General features: G+C 52.7%; 8 protein-coding genes across 8 annotated transcripts; 3 read left to right on the top strand and 5 right to left on the bottom strand.

Moving 5' to 3' along the window:
- Positions 1-85: 85 nt before the first annotated feature.
- Positions 86-884, bottom strand: GLOTRDRAFT_138644 (uncharacterized protein). The gene is made up of 3 exons (XM_007867738.1): positions 711-884; positions 610-621; positions 86-549 (listed from the first exon to the last, which is right to left on the bottom strand). Exons 1-3 carry the CDS (start codon positions 845-847, stop codon positions 159-161), a joined length of 540 nt encoding a protein of 179 aa, XP_007865929.1. The 5' UTR covers positions 848-884; the 3' UTR covers positions 86-158.
- A 139-nt stretch (positions 885-1,023) lies between these two features.
- Positions 1,024-1,870, bottom strand: GLOTRDRAFT_116062 (uncharacterized protein). The gene is made up of 3 exons (XM_007867737.1): positions 1,699-1,870; positions 1,603-1,614; positions 1,024-1,545 (listed from the first exon to the last, which is right to left on the bottom strand). Exons 1-3 carry the CDS (start codon positions 1,833-1,835, stop codon positions 1,155-1,157), a joined length of 540 nt encoding a protein of 179 aa, XP_007865928.1. The 5' UTR covers positions 1,836-1,870; the 3' UTR covers positions 1,024-1,154.
- A 2,325-nt stretch (positions 1,871-4,195) lies between these two features.
- GLOTRDRAFT_116061 (uncharacterized protein) lies at positions 4,196-4,678 on the bottom strand. The gene is made up of 4 exons (XM_007867736.1): positions 4,643-4,678; positions 4,537-4,590; positions 4,323-4,483; positions 4,196-4,268 (listed from the first exon to the last, which is right to left on the bottom strand). The coding sequence occupies exons 1-4, from the start codon at positions 4,670-4,672 to the stop codon at positions 4,217-4,219; spliced, it is 297 nt and encodes a 98-aa protein (XP_007865927.1). The 5' UTR covers positions 4,673-4,678; the 3' UTR covers positions 4,196-4,216.
- A 435-nt stretch (positions 4,679-5,113) lies between these two features.
- Positions 5,114-6,432, bottom strand: GLOTRDRAFT_129112 (uncharacterized protein; the record flags this gene model as incomplete). Its single annotated transcript, XM_007867735.1, has 3 exons — positions 5,114-5,155; positions 5,209-5,925; positions 5,977-6,432. 3 exons carry the CDS (start codon positions 6,430-6,432, stop codon positions 5,114-5,116), a joined length of 1,215 nt encoding a protein of 404 aa, XP_007865926.1.
- A 1,539-nt stretch (positions 6,433-7,971) lies between these two features.
- Positions 7,972-9,051, bottom strand: GLOTRDRAFT_93429 (uncharacterized protein; the record flags this gene model as incomplete). The annotated part of the gene is made up of 3 exons (XM_007867734.1): positions 7,972-8,229; positions 8,442-8,790; positions 8,987-9,051. 3 exons carry the CDS (start codon positions 9,049-9,051, stop codon positions 7,972-7,974), a joined length of 672 nt encoding a protein of 223 aa, XP_007865925.1.
- Positions 9,052-10,526: 1,475 nt separating this feature from the next.
- Positions 10,527-11,521, top strand: GLOTRDRAFT_28364 (uncharacterized protein; the record flags this gene model as incomplete). Its single annotated transcript, XM_007867310.1, has 3 exons — positions 10,527-11,150; positions 11,197-11,358; positions 11,408-11,521. Coding segments are annotated over 3 exons (900 nt in total), but the record flags the coding sequence as incomplete, so codon positions are not given.
- Positions 11,522-13,222: 1,701 nt separating this feature from the next.
- On the top strand, positions 13,223-15,639 carry GLOTRDRAFT_129110 (uncharacterized protein; the record flags this gene model as incomplete). The annotated part of the gene is made up of 4 exons (XM_007867733.1): positions 13,223-14,528; positions 14,577-14,749; positions 14,800-15,244; positions 15,299-15,639. 4 exons carry the CDS (start codon positions 13,223-13,225, stop codon positions 15,637-15,639), a joined length of 2,265 nt encoding a protein of 754 aa, XP_007865924.1.
- Positions 15,640-16,340: 701 nt separating this feature from the next.
- On the top strand, positions 16,341-17,156 carry GLOTRDRAFT_93427 (uncharacterized protein; the record flags this gene model as incomplete). The annotated part of the gene is made up of 1 exon (XM_007867732.1): positions 16,341-17,156. One exon carries the CDS (start codon positions 16,341-16,343, stop codon positions 17,154-17,156), a length of 816 nt encoding a protein of 271 aa, XP_007865923.1.
- Between the last annotated feature and the right edge of the window lie 252 nt (positions 17,157-17,408).

Raw genomic sequence — 17,408 nt, 5'->3', positions numbered from 1 at the left:
ACCAGAAAAAGAGCGCGACAATGAATTGAATGATCATCATACCTCCGCCACAAACGCTATCAAGGCAGATAACGTTGTGGCAGAGGTATCACGATAACTCAATTATCGCGAAGCATCATAGGGTATACGTGAATCCAAAATACACAACCGAAGGCACCCTACACCTCCGCCTTCGGGTTCTCCGCGCGCTCCTTGAGCGTCTTGCCGAGCGCCTCGAACGCCTCCTCGAGGTGGCCCTTCATGAACCACCGCACGACGTACGCGAACAGCCCGCCGAAGACCTCGTAGCACTCGTACCGCGCGCCGCCGCTCCCGTCGTCCTCGACCGTCTGCCAGCGGTCGCCCCAGAGGAGCCACGCGGGCATGTCGACGTTGCGCCAGGCGATGCGGTGCGCGGTGTGGTCGACGTGCGTGATGAGCTCGAAGGCGGGCTTGGGCTGCGCGGTGAGGGAGGGCGGCATGCAGAAGGAGATGATGAGGTGCTTGCCCGGCGCGAGCGTTTGGTCGTTGAGGGGCTTTTTGGATTTGTCGGTCAGCATCATGTCGCGGCTGGAGAATGAGATGCATTTAGTTATCGAGGATTGGGATTCGAGGAGACTGGGGACGTACGCAAATGGATCCCTGAGGCGCGAATGGAGAATCGGTCAGACGATTGCATCGTTTGGTAGAGAACCATCCTCCTCCGGTCATGGCATATGTTCAGCACTCACCATTCATTGTACTTCGAGAAATCCGTCAAGATCTCCCATACCCTCTCTTTCGGCGCGTTGATGGTAATGGATCGCTTGATAGCGACTACGCCCGCCTCGGGCGCGGGGGGTGCATCGGTGTTCTTCGGCGGCGCCATCGAGTGCGTTGGTCTCCGTTAGTGCGGAAGACTTGTGTGGTGAAGTCGAGAGGGAGAATTTGTGTCCAGTGGGAGAGGCATGTTTTCTTATAACAGTGAAAGATACGGCCGCTCGATGGCCTGGGCAATCACGAGAAGCCGCAATAGCACCGCAGCCACAGCCACAGAATAATGATGTCCATTCTTCAAGGTTTACCATTATGTCTGTGTCCAACTATCCAGAACTCTAAGGGTATCTGCTGTGTATCAATTACCGTCCATAATAATCACGCATCGAAGACAAAAGAACTCTGGACGTAGTAACGTCCTACGCCTGCTCCGATCTCTCCTTCAACGCCCGTCCCATCTCCTCAAAGCTGAACTTCAGCTTCTCCCCGAACAGCCATTTAACAATGTACGCCGCGAGCCCGCCAAACACCTCCGTCGTCTGGTACCTCGTCTTGCCCTCTCCCGCGTCTGTGAGCGTCTGCCAGCGTTCCGCCCACAATATCCAAGCCGGCGCGGCGATGTTTCTCCACGCGACGCGGAAGTTCTCATTGTCGACATGGGTGATGATCTCGAACGCAGATTGCCTTTGCATGCCGGAGCCGGGGCCCATGGTGGGCGGGATGTGCGTGGACATGAGCAGGTACTTGCCTGCTGCGGGGGTTTGGTCGGGCAGAGGTTTCTTCGATCTGTCGACTATAGTCTGCGCGCGTCTGGGTAGGTTATGTATTGGCCCATCTCAGACGCCAGTAAAGACGGGAGCAACGCACACAAATGGATTCCTAGTACGAGGACAAGTATCAGAACAAGGGTCGTTTGCATCGCACCGCAGTATCGTAACCCTCTCCCAAATTCCTTCTGCTCACCATTCACTGTACTTCGGAAAGTCCAGCAGCACGTTCCATACTTTCTCCCTGGGCGCGTTGATGACCGTCGAACGCGTTATGGAGAACACGCCTTCCTCAGGAGAGGGCGGTACGTCGGGAGACCTTGATGGGCTCATGGCCTTCAGAGAGGGTCTGTTAGCCAGACCAGCCGTGTCCGAGCAACCACTCCTAGCACCTCAAGTGCAAGGCAAAGACTGGATTGCGACTCCGAGGCTCACTCGCAGCGGCCAAGTGCAACGATTCATGCGAGTATGGACGTGAGAATTTTCTCGGTGATCCGCGGGTTGTCCAGGGGAGAGTCGTCTCGACTCGAAATTCCATAGAGCCTTTCTTTGCCTAGGGTATCGTTATGCAACTCGAGTATTTCACCGTTGTGCGAGGAACTGTTCTCGCTTTTCCACGGGACTATGATGCGAATTTTGGAGTTGTAGAGCAGATATCAAATTGAAGGGCAGGACACCTCTTTCCAAGTCCCTTCATCCACGATGTAATTGACGAATTTTGAAGGACCCTGAATCAGTGTCCGATATGGTTATAACGTGCGACAAACCCTGCTTGATACCCGTTTTTTGTCATCCTCGTAGCCTGTGGACGTCTCGGGCTTGATGGGCAATCTGCCAGTGAACGCCGATGAGGTGTGTCTGACCGGACTCATGTCATTGATGATTCGAACCAAACGACGCCGAAGTGAGCGAAGGCATTGAAATGGTACACGCAGTGAACTAGGTACGAGCCTCCATATCTTTCATATAATTTCCTCCCTTGCAATAGCCACCATTCGCGGCTGCACACTGCAGCATAAGCTTCCTCCCGGAACCACGATCCCTGCTCGTCGACGCGGGGAGAAACTCGGCGCTCTCTGTATTCTCTCCGGGCACATCTCTGCTCATTATTGGCTTCAACCTGCCTGGAGGCCCTCGCTCGCAATCTTCCCACAAATATAGGAATGGCGTGCTTCGCGCTTACAGCGTCCCCAGCGGAGAACTCCTTCAGGAGATAGAGCTTCCGGGACCGCTGGCCATAGGAGAAATCCCCTTCTGGCGTTCAAGTTCTGGGGAATGGGTAGCAGCTGCCATAGGACGCGACAGACCGACCTCAGTCGTGCTATATCATGTTCAGGGGCATGGACTAGTCGAAGCCAAGGCAATCGCCCCTCCTACCACAATTAGCTCGGATACGGGAAATATCTTCCCTATCTATATCTGCAACAACGGAGACTTGGCCACGTCACACGAACTCGTCCCTTCGTCCACTCTCCCATTGACTTTGCACTGCACTAACGGCGAGGTCCACGAGACAGCACTGTCTTCCCCCGGTCCCCCTGCGAATTGGCTACAACCAGACATAGTCGGCTCAGCATCTCCTGATACCATCCTCTTTCACATCATCGAAACCGACTCTCCCAGTATCGTTATGCCCATAGCACCGTCCACGCCCTCAGGCTACCCTCGCTGACACCCTTATGGGCGACGCATTTCCCCCGGAGAGTGACCCGCTTGAGTTACCATTGCGGTCCCAGCGTGCCACTCGCCGTGACCGTATGGCGAGACGAGACTTACAACGCTCCTTCAAAATTCTGCGCCGCCTTAATCAATGCAGAGACAGGTGCAACGTTGCGTGAAGTATCGTTACCATACCACGACACCCTTGGGCCACGCTACCTGGTTCAATCAACACCGAAGGACGAACTGGTGGTTCTGACCACTACCGGTAGAATGTCCATCACTTCTCTGCAGACGTTTCTGGAGAACGGCCTTGGATAGATCGACGAAGAGGGCTTAATCCGGGCAGAACCCCTCCCGCTGAAGCCGACTTCGTGGGAGCCTAAGCCAGGGAAGTCGGATGATCAGTGGTATTGGTTGCACGACTGCCTTGCGGTCCAAAGCGGTCTTATGGTGTTCCCGGTTCGGGGGTCGGAAATACTGTTCATTACCTGGGATCCGACGTAAAGGGGTATTTTTATTCTTCCGGAGCGTTGCGTCATGATACAGACTTGAAAAGTACAAGTAACTATCCAATACAGAATGGTATATTGAAGTCGGGAATACACAGAATACGCTGTGACGTTCAATCTGGGAATTAGATTTCTGCGCTGTAACCGTCCACCGTACTACCGAGACTTTGAGATGAGAGATAGGAATGGAGGGTGCAGACACAGAATCAAAATATGGAATCTATCAGACAACGTAAGTAAGAGTGTCTCATCCTCGAGGCAGTGCGAAACTCACCGAAACTAGTACAATACATAAATGAAGCAGTAATGATACATGGCTTGAGGAACGGATGCATTGCAAGGAACAGAGCGGTCTATGCGCTTGAGTAAGGGCCGCAGGAAGACCGTCGGTATGGTGGGGGCTTGGAAAAGACGAAATTGAGTTGAATGAGTGTAGCGGACGGCGTAGAGCGCGTCCTTTGGTTAGCTATAGAGAGTCCCGTCAATAAGTGGACGATATTATCCAACAAAGTACTCACAGAGAGACTGAGAAGAGGTGATGGGTCATAATGTCGGTCGGATTTTGTCGCATATTTCGGTGAATCCGTAGATATATCTTAGACGAGTCGTGAGTAAGAGATTCTCATTCGCCAAAGATCACAGGACTTACGGGTACAAATGATGAAAGGGGGGAAAGTGCGTCGGAGGAATTGTGCTGGTCAGACCCTCAACCAAGCTCAGCACGGGAAGGGTCAAAGACGGCGTCGGGTGATGTTGAGGGCAGAAGACGACTATGATGTGGCGTAGAGTCAGAGCGCCTCCGTTGGACAACTATAGGTAGACTCGTGAATAGATGAAGATGTTGGCAACCATGATGGACTTACCGAGGTTGTGCGACTGGATCTGTCCTGATGAAAAGGGAATATTGGTAGGAATGTCTACATAGCGACGTCGATGACAGCGGGCGAACTCATGGCACAGAGAACTCACGATCAAAAGGGACATATGAAGCATAATCATACAAGGACGATGAGGGAAGGAGGAGGGGAGGGGTGTGCATCGCAAGGACTCAGGCTGGCCAGACCCTCATCAAAGCTCCGCACGGGACAGTGGATGTATTACGGAGTAGGATAGTGATGAGGATAGGGAAAGGACTGCGTGGAGGGCGTCTCTTAGATAACTGTGAAAGCGCCAGTTAAGATAGACATGGAGAAATCGCACGAAGAGGAGACTCACGGATGTGTTGTACATATACAATGTAGTCGGCAGAGTGTGCATGTTGTATCTCTGAATAAACTTATGATCGAAGTAGGGTGGAGATAGGATGGTCGGATACGTGAATGTTATGGATATGTGTAGAGGTCGGTATGAAATAACGTTGAACCGTGATGAAATGCCAGATGCCTACGACAATGTGAGCACCTTTCCACGCTCAAGGATCACAGAGACTTACGATATAATTTAGTAACGACGGCGGGGAGCCGCGCGGTACCCATGGGCTCGCTACACCAGCATATCAGCACCTGATCACTCCAGAGGTGCGAAGAGAAACTCACGATCCGATCCAGTACAGCAACGATGCACTCCGGCAGCTCAGGTTCTGGTGCAGGGGTAGGGGCGGGGGGAGGCGGTGGTGGTGGTGGCAGGACAGGGTTCATCGCCGATTCAGTGGCCAGTCTGGTGAATGCTACAGGATCGAGGTGGAAAGCCTCCTCCGCAGCACGAGCAATCGCCTCCTCTTCAGCGCGAGTTTCGGGGACCCCGATGAATGACCAGCCGTCCCTACTACTGGGGAGCTCGTCCATGGGTCCGGAAGCGAAGATTACTGGGTGCGAATGGCCGCCGCGATAATGCATCATCTGCTCAAAACCATGCGCATTGGGTGTAGGACGACGCCCCTCTTCAAGGGATGCAACCATGTACCGGTCGCAGTTCATGACCATGCCATCCATCGGGATGTGAGAGATTGGGATGAGCGCGCCCACTACAGTTTTAATGTCGAGTACGTCGCTCCCTGATTGGAGTGAGTCCTGCAGGGCGCACATGCTGTTGGGGTATTGGTAGCCCACGATAGCGCCGGCCGCGTATCCTAAGGAGACGTCCAAGGCCAACGACAGAGACGGATGTTTGGAGACCCGCTGCCCGAGGCGACGCCGAGATCTGACTAGATAAATACCGATGGCTATCAGAGCGGAATATAGAATGACTGCCGATGAGGTGATCATCTTCGAGGTAAGGACCTCCGAGGTGCATAGCCCATATACGGCGAGTATCTGAGAAGCCATTAGATAAGAGAGACGAAAACATAACAGACAAGAACGTACGAAGGAGAGGCCGTGCTGCAAAGCGGGCATGAGCATCTGGTTGAAGCAAGCACACCCAGAGTTAATCACTTGTTTATAGATGCCGATGGCCAGCACCCAGGCGGACTCGAGTTGGAAGAACAATACAGCCCAGAGTAGATAGAAGATGGACTGGACCAGCCAGGTAATGGAGAAGAACGCGTGGCGGTCCTCCAAGCGCGTGAAAGAACCTGCAGCGGCGAAGAGGAAGAGAGTACCACTGATGAAGATGACAGCAGCCAAGATAGATTCGATGGGGCCTGAGGTTCCAATGGTGTACGCGCGAGTGGGAGGAGGACGAAGGGTCTGAGTGGGAGTAAATACCAACGCAGGGAGCGCGACGGAGGCGGCGGGGACGGCGGGGGCACCATCGAAGACGCGAGATACCAAGGCCTTGACGGCGTCGACGTTGAAGAAGTTCAGTCCGAGAGAGTACATCGTAAATGTCGGTGTTATTGGGAGTTGTCGCGAATGTCGTCGTGAAAGTTCCGGTTCAAGATGCTAAAGACGTGGTTCAAGTCCCCGTTCGTCTTTTGTAACCCTCGAGTCTGGCACACCGATCTTCGCGCGCTTGTCACTCATTCGTCAGCCTCCCTTCACATTGACATATCGACAGATACAGCAAGAAGCACCGGGGGCAATGCTGAGGATGCAGCCCCTAGGTGTCCGGAGACCAGCAGGGTCGCCATACGTGGAGAGCACTTGGTAGTCCAACGAAGAAGCGTTTTCCTTGCCAAAGTCGGATAAACAATGTGGAGAATGGAGAATCGTGTGACATACCAAAAGGGTTGCCATACTTTGATCGTGAATGTCGACCTATATATCGCGTGAGGGGTTTCGGTCCCATCACATACGGGGGGGAAGGCTCCAGCTCTGCTACACGCCTGACTTCGATCGACAACAGCGCCATGCAGACGTATGATGGGAAAGGTTCGCATCCTTACCGATTCTGAAGTTCCCCACTCCCAATAAGTCTACCTAAAGGTAGAGTTACTATGCAATACACGTACCTGATTACGACGTTACATCGCTGATGTTGACTCCCATGCGTCAGAGTGAATCTCGGCAATGGTAAGAGACTACTGTTCAAGTTGACTAACAAGAATAAGTAAGTATAGAGAACGGTAATCTCCCGCCGCTGGCGGCGACGCTATGGCAGCGAAAATGAGTACCATATCTTCTTATTTGTTCCATGACATGACCGTACTCGTCCTAGGATCAGAGACCAACGCGGCCACTGGTGCACTGTGACGTGCAACTCTCAAGTCGACTCAAACGCCACCTGTATTTGGCACAGCCACTGCGGCCCCCTGCTTACATACTTAAGAGTGGGCCGACTTGCATTAGACTGCGTGGCCTCCGACTGTCCTAAAGCTCAATCGTCGCTGAATACGTTCGGTCTGTACCACCTGGGACGAGCTCACTTTCCATGACGGAAGACCGATTCAGTCATGAATATCCTGGACAAGGTTCGACGGGGCGAGTGAGCATGGCGCTGCATCGCGTCCAAGAGTTCTGGACACTAGTATGGGTCGGAAATCGAAAGCTGTGAAGGTATCATCCTGTCTCAGTCTGTTCGAAGGTACGTCTTAAGTATGCGATTCAAAGAGTTTTACTCCCGCTAGACCAATTCCTTTACTCTCCACTCTCTGACCTTACCTGACTCAATACCACTATTCCCTCCATCTCTCATATCGTCACTGACTGGCAGGCCACGTACATTAGACCCTACTTACAGTATCTCACTTCAGTATGTGCCCAGGTCAGTATTCTCGAGATATGCTCCCCATCTCGGCGACGAGCGTTGCCAGTGGTGTGCGCACGGTGCGCATTCGAACACACGCATTCAGCATTAGAGAGCGGGCGACATACGATTTGGGCAGGCTTGATGTGCGTATCTGTCTCTGAGTGTATGTATCTGGGGAGGCGAGTGCAGTTTCCCAAACCCGCTAGCCTCATCGTACCTGTGTATTTCGGTTACGGAGAGTCTAGTGGGATTGGGTCAACGTTTGAGGCCTCGAAGGATGAAGTGTGCACGTTCGTAAGATCGAGCAGTATCTCATCCTTGATCGAGGGTAGTCGAGACAGATAGTTCGCTGCTTGACTGTCTCGCAAGCAGCCATGTACAGCGTAATCAAGATGGCTGTTCATTTCGGTGAGTTGTGGCCCAGACTCTGTGTACATTTTGTTGCCTCTCCCCTTTTCCAAGACAGTGACGGTCGTGCTATTAGTATGCTGGAAAGCCGGGACTAACATGATAAATCTGCTTAATTAATTCTTGCGGCTCGCTGCTCGACTTTCGTGTGCTGCTCTTTAGAACGTGATGCGTGAGGTAGAGGTTGACTCATGCGGGTGATGAACTTCCCAGTACCCATAGGTACGTAAAGTATCAATTATTCCAGTTCCGTGGCTATATGTCCAGAGACCAGCCGTCCAGTCTCACGCACTGCCTCCAAATTCGGGTACGCCACTCGCGCACTGGGAGCGAAATTCAACCGTGTGTAACTATCTCGCCTGGGCGCCATAAAAAGATTTATACGGTCTGATGTCGTTTGCGTCTTCAGGAGCGTGACCCTCCCATCGCGCTCTGGGAGATTTCCATTGACAGGGATACTTGGTGAGCTCCTTCCGATCTTCTCCCAGCCTTGCTGTTTTGCTGTACGAACGACTACTCCGAGGCATGTTCTCCCCAACGCTGGCAGCGCGCCCAGACCAGCCATGCGTTCCTGCCAGAGGACACGGATAATCACAGTTGAACTTGCACCTATTATGGTTTCCATCCTCAATAGAGACCCTCTGCAGTGACAACATGCAGAGTTGGATCACGTATGTCAGAGAACATATCGAAAGTATATACGCACATACCAGACTCGGAGAACCTCAGTACCTGCAGCATGTGCTGGGTTGGCGCACAAGCTGACACCGCTTCATCGACGGTACGGGACTGCTGCTCTTCAGCAGTACCATGGGAACAATTTTGGGGGAAGCATACCTGATCAGAGAGACGAATCCTTTTAGGTCGGAAGATGCCAAAGGGGGGTCTCCGACCTGAGGCATAGAGGAGAATAGAATAAGCAAGTTATGAGTTCACCATCCCAGTCTTTGTCGATCTCACCAAGTACAGAACAATTTGGGGGGGCGGGGGGGGGGCTACCACGCGATTCCAGCTACATATGCTCCCTATCATTACCGAGCCACCCGGACTTTCTCTGACGGATGGTCGAAGAACATTGTACACTTGAAGGTGCGGTGTTGGAGCACATCTCACAGCTTCCTATAACTTAATCTGGCGCGAGTGAGATATTCTATACACCAGCCAATTTGATACAGCGTCATCGTCTCGCACTCTCAGTCTCTCACTCACTCATCAGTGACCTCGAGAGCCTGATCATGAGGGGTATTCGGCAGTTGCCGAATCGGACCGTGAATTCCATACGGGCTTCGAACCACAGTGAAGCCACACATCAGCCACAACTGACCAGCCCTCTCTTCCTCAGCGCGAGCACAGTTCCTTCTCTTCCAGGGCTATTCAATCTCTGGAAAACTATCTTTTTGAATTTCTGTCACCTGTTTATTGAAGCTTGCGCGATCATCAGTCTCGCTCCCGGTCTCGTGGCTTCTCCAACGCACCACATATACTACGCGACTCATAACGGGCTCCCAACAACAACCATCCACAATCGAAAGTAATTCAATTCTCCACCCATCAATCACTCTTTCATTGAAGTGCAACTCAGGCCCATTAACGTGTTAAGGAAGAACTACTCAGAGCCACAGCCAAGCCCGTGCCATCGCCCACAACACCCAAACCTCACTGAACATTTCCAACAAAGATGGAAGTGGGTGAAAAATCCTCTGATGTTGATAGCCACTCTTCCCTCTATATGCTTCAGGAGAAGGTGGAGAGACTGGCGCACGTCATACGCTCAGAGCTGGACGGCTCCTGGGTCGATGGTGGACAAGAGTTCATCGACCTCTTGACAAGCCAGGATAACCGTCCTGATTTACCAATGGACTCGGAAATTCAGGCTTTTTTATCAGAGTATACCGAATTCGACTCTGGGTCGGTCAAAGGTAGTTGGGCACGACGCGGGCGAGGTACCAGGTCCCGAAGCACGGGCTCTGGACGAGGGGAAGCCAAGCAAAGGAAGCGCGGAGGTCCTCCACCATGGTGGGGCTGGAGAAATATCCCGCATAAGCCTGAAGACCCGCCCTACGACTCACTGGCAAAGACAATGAACGATATCCTCCACCATTTTGGTGTCATCAATCGCAAGGTGGAGCACACGTACAAGGCAGAAATGCCCGATTCTTGTGAGAGATTCAACACCGAGCCAACGACAACACCGGACCTCTCGCTGATGGGATACGGCCCATCCTTCGCCTTCCAGCAAGGTTTTCCGACCCCGCCCTCTTACACCCATGTTGCGGTACCTATCGCAGTCACAGGCAGTGACCGGGCGCCCGAGGATGATCAAATACAACTGGCGGTATATGCTCGTTCATGTTGTGTGCATCAGCCGAATCGGCGCTTTGTCTACAGTCTCCTTATGACTGAACGTACTGTCCAAGTCTTCCAGTTTGATCGGGGCGGTGTCGTGTATTCTCGTCCTGTCAATATTCATCAAGAGGCAGAAACGTTTGTGAAGATTATTCTGGCGCTGTCCACTGCGGATGAGGGTAAACTGGGCTTCGACACTCGTATCCAGTGGCACGGCCATTACCGGTATTTCTGCACAGCAGTGGACGGAGGAAGCAAGTACATGATCTATAGTCCCTTCAACTGGGGTGACAGGATACTACGGGGGAAGGCAACAAAATGCTGGTACACGCAGAACCAGGACGGTGAGGAGCTCCTCCTTAAATTTGCTTGGAGAACCCCCGAGCGCGGCCTAGAGTGGGAGTTCCTGGAGAAGATTGCAGAAAACCCTATCCCCGGCGTTGCTGAGGTTGTCTGTCGCTCGCAACCTTCCGAGATGGAGACTGTCTTTTCGCTTCGTGGCGGGATTGGGTTTGCCGACAACGGAGAGGAAGATGTCGACAACCGTCAATACTATAATTTCTTGCAACCCTATTATGGCCCGTCTCTGAGGCATGCGCCATCTATCCTGGTCCTCCTGGAAGCATTCCGGGACATAATCCAAGGTAACGTTAGTGTCTCTCGAAATGATGGTCCCTGACACTGCCGCAGCCCAGTTCGAGCTCGCCAAACGGGGCATCGTCCATCGGGATATAAGTCCTGGAAATATGCTCCTCAATAATCGGCCAGATGCTCATGCAGGGAGTAGAGGCATTCTTATTGATTTTGACCTAGCTGCATTTGTTGATGGGCAGGGGAAAGGCCCAGCAGCGAGTATGAAGAACGTGAGTTCAGCAAAGAGCATTTGAACCGGCCCTTATACTTCTTCATCAGGGCACGCGGGCCTTTCAGTCGATCAAGGTTCTTTTGGAAATAGGCTGTCATGACCACTTGGATGATCTGGAGTCCAGCTTCTACAGTTTGTGTTGGTTGGCATATACTAGCGAGAGCCCGGGAGTCCCCCTCAGGAGTCCCTTGCCAGACTTCCTCAAGCGCTGGGATGCGGATGATGAAACTTCTATGTGCTCCAAGTGGTGCTTCCTAAGCAATCATGTCTTCAAGCACTACCCCCAAGGCCTAGGACCCGTTATCGAAAAATTGATCAACTCCCTGAAAGAGTTCTTCAAACGCGTTGCAGAGCCGCGAACCGAGAGGATACGCCTTTCACTACGTAGCAAGGAGGAAATCAAAAGGGACGAACATGTCAAAGCCGTCGTCTCAAAAGTAGATGCGCATCTTGAAGTCTCACCCCCTCGTGAGTTCATCTGATGACGAGCAAAGATGCTTCACTGATTTTCGTCTGTAGCTACGATGTCGCCTGCTGAGGAAATCGAAGTGCATTTCAAGGAGTTCCTAGAACTTGTAGACGGCGCCATCGCCGACGAAAGGTCGCTGTCGTCGAAGGCCAAACAGACGTTAGCACCCGCACCCTGCCAAGCTGATAAGGACGTGATCCTCACCGTCCCGAGCAATGATGTTTTGTCAGCCAAGGAAGGTGGTGTGAAGCCAACCCCAGAGAGTATTCATCCGAAACGTCCAATTGAACGGGAGTCGTTGTCCGATGACTCTGCGGAAGCCCCAGACCGACTAACCAAGAAAGTTAAGAAGGATATCAAGTAGTCATATTGCTCTGTCGATCCTGTGGTCGTTGTTCGTGCCTTTATTTGAGTTATTTTCAGTACCTCGAGATATAGCGAGTGATGTCAGCTTCAATTCAGCTGGTTCGATTCAGGTCCGAGTGCACTGACAGACATGGACTGGCCGCGGCAGTGTTCGCAGCACACACTAACACGACAAACATGGTCAAAAAATATAAATGTGAGATACTTATCGCCACAAGGGATACATAGGCAAGGGAGAGTCAGCACCGTTGCACAATTCACCTCGAGTCCCAATAACCTCTCTAGAAGTTACTTAACCACTCTCGACCGCTAAAGAACACGGATAAGCACATTAGAACTTGCACGATCCGGAATAGTGAGTGTCTGAGTGACGAGACGCAGAGTTGAGTCGCGTATGCTCAGAGAACTTATTGAATATTATATATGCATATAACAGCCGTAACTGCGCAGCACCAGCCGACGCCAGTTCATCGCGGGCGCAGAACTGCTGATCTTCAGCAGTGCCGTGCAAGCGACGATAGCAACGCCGACCGAGAGGCTCGTTGGAAAGATGCTTTCCGAGTTTGATGAGTTTTCCGTCCAGAGTTGGACGGAACACACTCGTCCGAAGGGAAAGAAGATTCGGCAGTTGCCGAATCGGACCGTGAATTCCATACGGGCTTCGAACCACATGTTACAGTGAAGCCACACATCAGCCACAACCCTCTCTTCCTCAGCACGAGCACAGTCCCTCTACTCCTGGGTTATTCAGTCACTGGAAAACTATTTTTGTTTGAACTTATGTCACCTGTTTATTGAAGCTTGCGCGATCATAGGTCTGGCTCTCGGTTCTCCAATACACCACGTACTACAAACCTCATATCGGATCCCGACAACTATCCAGCATCTATAGTACTGCGTTTCTCTATTGCCCCTCGACCACCTTGCCGTTCATCTGCAGCTCAGGACGGGTTACGTGTCTAGGAAGAACTTTTAGTCGGTGCCACAGCCAAGCTCGCGCCGTCTCCCACAACGCTCAAAAATAAAGATGGAATCAGGCCAAAGCTCCTCTAGTTCTGATAGCAACTCCTCTTCCCTCTATATACTTCAAGAGAAGTTGGACAGACTGGCGCAGTTCATACGCTCGGATCTGGACGGCTCCTGGGTCGATGGAGGACAAGAGTTCCTTGACTTCCTGACGAGCGAGGAGAAACATCCTGACATCCCAGCGGACTCGAAAATCCAGGATTTCTTATCGGAGTATGCCGAATTTGACTCCGGATCGGCCACAGGCAGTCGGGCACGACGTGTACGAGGCGCCAGGTCCCGAGGTTCCGGGCGAGGGGTAACCAAGAAGAAAACTCGAGGAGGTCCTCCAATGTGGTGGAGATGGAGAAACATCCCGCATAAACCTGAAGACCCGCCATACGACTCACTGGCAAAGACAATGAACGATATCCTCCACCATTTTGGTGTCATCAATCGCAAGGTGGAGTACACGTACAAGGCAGAAATGCCCGATTCTTGTGAGAGATTCAACACCGAGCCAACGACAACACCGGACCTCTCGCTGATGGGATACGGTCCATCCTTTGCCTTCCAGCAAGATTTTCCGACCCCGCCCTCTTACACCCATGTTGCGGTACCTATCGCAGTCACAGGCAGTGACCGGGCGCCCGAGGATGATCGAATACAGCTGGCGGTATATGCTCGTTCATGTTTTGTGCATCAGCCGAATCGGCGCTTTGTCTACAGTCTCCTTATGACTGAACGTACTGTCCAAGTCTTCCAGTTTGATCGGGCTGGTGTCTTGTATTCCCGTCCTATCAACATACATCAAGAGGCAGAAACTTTCGTTAAGATTATCCTGGCTCTTTCCACTGCAGACGAAGGTAATCTGGGCTTTGATACCCGTATCCAGTGGGAAGGTCACTGCCGGTACTTCCGCCCTGCTACGGACGGAGCCGGGACATACATGGTGCACAGCCCCTTGAATTGGAGCAAGAGAATAGGGGGGAAAGCGACGACATTGTGGCATACGCAGAACGAGAACGGGGAGGACCTCATCTTCAAATTTGCTTGGCGAACTCCCGAGCGCGGGCTAGAGTGGGAGTTCCTGGAGAAGATCGCAGAAGACCCTATCCCGGGCGTTGGCGAGATCATCTGCCGCTCACAGCTTTCTGAAATGGAGACTATTTCTTCACTTCGTGGAGGAATTGGATTTGTTGATAAAGGAGAGGAAGATGCCAACAACCGCCAGTACTATTATATCTTGCAGCCGTATTATGGTCCTTCTCTGCGGTATGCACCAACTACTTTGGCCTTCCTGGAAGCGTTTCGGGATATTATCCAGGGTACGCACACCGGATTCCTTTCGTTGATCCTCCCTGACAGTGCTGCAGCCCAGTTTGAGCTCGCCAAACGCGGCATCGTCCATCGGGATGTCAGTCCGGACAATATGCTTCTCAATAATCGGCCGGACGTGCGTGAGGGTAGGCGGGGCATTCTAATCGATTTTGACACAGCTGCCTTCGTGGACAGCGACGGTAAGGGTCCAGCTGCGAACGCAAAGATCGTGAGTCCGGCATTCGAGTGTTAGAGAGGGCGCTTATGTTTTATCCACAGGGTGCACGAGTCTTCCAGTCCGTCAAGGTCCTTGAGTCACTCGGTTTCCATGACCACTTGGACGACCTGGAATCCAGCTTCTACAGCTTATGTCAGATCGCATTTACGAGCGAGAGCCCTGGCGTCCCCCTCGAGGTCTCACCAGAAATCATATCTGACTGGAATACTGCACGGCCCTCCTCTGCTATGGCCTCGAAACTGTGCTTCCTGGATAATCGCGTGTTCGCGCAACACCCTCAAGGCTTGGGCCCCGTTGTTGGAAAATTGATCGATGCGATGAAGAGCTTCTTCATGCGCGTCGCGCTGCCGAGAAGAATGAGAATTCGCCCTCAGATGCGTACCAAGAAGGAAATTGAGAGGGACAAGCGCGCGAAGGCCTTTGGGGAAGAAACGGACGCCAAGCTAGGGCGTTGCCAAACTCCGACTACAGAGTCCTCTCCCCCTCGTAAGTTCATTCACGATGACTCCTAGAGATAGTTCACTCATGCCACGGCTGCAGCTGAGATGCCTCCCGCCGAGGAAATGGAAATGCATTTCAAGGAGTTCTTAGGTCTGGTAGACGGTGCCATAGATGAGGAGAAGTCGTCTCTGCTGAAAGCCGGACAGCAGTCAGCACCCGTAGCCCACAACACTTCCGAGGACGTGAAAGACTCCGTCCCGACCGGCAACCCTGCGTCGGGAAGGACGCTTCCGGAGGAATCAGCCCAGGACGGTGATCAGAAGCTAGCTCTCGAGGTTACTGCTCGGAAGCGCTCCATTGGACTCGGTGCTTCGTCTGATGCTCCCGCGGACGCCATCGACCGACAAGTCAAGAAGGCTAAGAATGAGATCTCATCGTAATCGTATTGCTCCCTTATACTGATCTGTTTAGTTCTATGTCTTTTTGTTTTGCACACATGGTTTTCCTGTTACATGAAATATACATATATCAGTGCTGCGAGCTGTTTGGGGCCATACTATCTCAACTCACGTGGATCGGATTAACAGAACTGACATCGGTGCAGCAACACCGTCCGTAAGCAGCAGGCTCTGCCTTCTGCTACGGCCAGTGGAATGTCATCGCGACATGGCAAAAACATTCGAAGTAATCTGAACGAAATATTTCATCATCCACAACTTGCTCACTACTTACGTGACTTTGTTCTGTACTCTGCCGAAGGCCACAAAGTGCGAGCACCAGATATATCTGTTTCATCACATCCGGTAGATTTCCGGTGGTAATTGAAGCAGGCAAGAGAAATCCTAAGCGATGTGGCCGTAGCGTTTGGCAGTGTGGCTGGCACAGCCACCTCCGCGGAAGCAAGTCGAGTCATGATCATGGCGAGTCGTGAACGAGACGTCTTCTGAGTATTCGTCGTCGCTTCTATCCGTATGCACTCGCCATCCGTTCTGCATTGACAACGTTGGTTGCTTGACACCATCCAAGTGTCTTGGAGATGTTATGGGAAGTTTATCCGCCTCCAGCATCGTTGATATGTCAATAGTACGTATTCCGAATACATTGCTCATTTGTAATCCACTCTGTTTGCTCGAGCGCGGCTATGTCAGCATCGACGGCCTCCAGTATTCAAATCATATCGGACCTCCACTTGGGTGAGTCACCCTCAGACAGTGACACTTGCACCCCATTCGACTACATCGTCCCCGCGAACGCCGAGTATCTCGCTCTCCTGGGCGATGTCGCTCGCACCACCGATCCACGACTCTTTCCCTGGCTCGCGGGCGTGCTTGACAAGTTCAAGGCTGTATTCTATGTTATGGGCAATCACGAGCCGTACGGGACGGCCGTCGATTCCGCGTTGCGAACGCTCGAGTCGTTTGCCGACTCGCTCAACGCCAATTCTTCTGGGCATTTGGTCATCCTCAATCGGACCCAGTACGACGTCTCCGACTCGCTCACCATCCTCGGGTGCACGCTCTGGTCCGACCTGCGTCACTCATCCGGGAGCGACGGGCTCACGACGCCTCCCATCCAAGATTTCACCTCCGTATCATCACTCACGCCTGCCGTCTATCAATCCCTCCACTTTGCCGACCTCGCGTGGCTCAACTCCACCGTCCCCTCCCTCGCCGCCAACACCGCCCGCCGCATAATCGTCCTAACCCACCACGCCCCACTCCTCCTCGGCACCTCCGATCCCGCGTACTACCCTTCTACCTTCGACGGAGTGAGGAGTCTGCCGGGCTACGCGACCGATCTGTCGCAGCAGCCGTGCTGGCACCCTGCCGTTGCGTTGTGGGCATTCGGCCATACGCACTGGTGCTGCGACTTTGTGAGAGACGGGGTGAGGGTGTACGCGAACCAGAGGGGGCGGAGGGGCGTGGGGTTCGACGCGGGAAGGGTGGTGGAGGTTTGATGGGCCGTTGAGTGAGTGTATGTGTGGCGGGGGGGGTGGGTTGTCGGTATCTGTGCTATTTTTGCGATTGTTGTGTGCAGCACGGGTTAGGAGTTTCACATGTTCCCAAGCCTCGTTGTAACGCTTCATCGCGCGCGGTATGTGGGCTAGGAAGTGTCTCTACCGGGCTTGGGACGGCATCTGGTACCCTGTCAACTCCGTGCTGGAGGAAAGGTGCTCTATACCAGCCCTGAATCAGAACGCCGTCCCGGC

The sequence above is a fragment of the Gloeophyllum trabeum genome (assembly GCF_000344685.1).
Source record: "Gloeophyllum trabeum ATCC 11539 unplaced genomic scaffold GLOTRscaffold_00006, whole genome shotgun sequence".
In the NCBI taxonomy this organism is placed as follows: domain Eukaryota; kingdom Fungi; phylum Basidiomycota; class Agaricomycetes; order Gloeophyllales; family Gloeophyllaceae; genus Gloeophyllum; species Gloeophyllum trabeum.
This window is presented reverse-complemented; position numbering and strand designations above follow the sequence as displayed.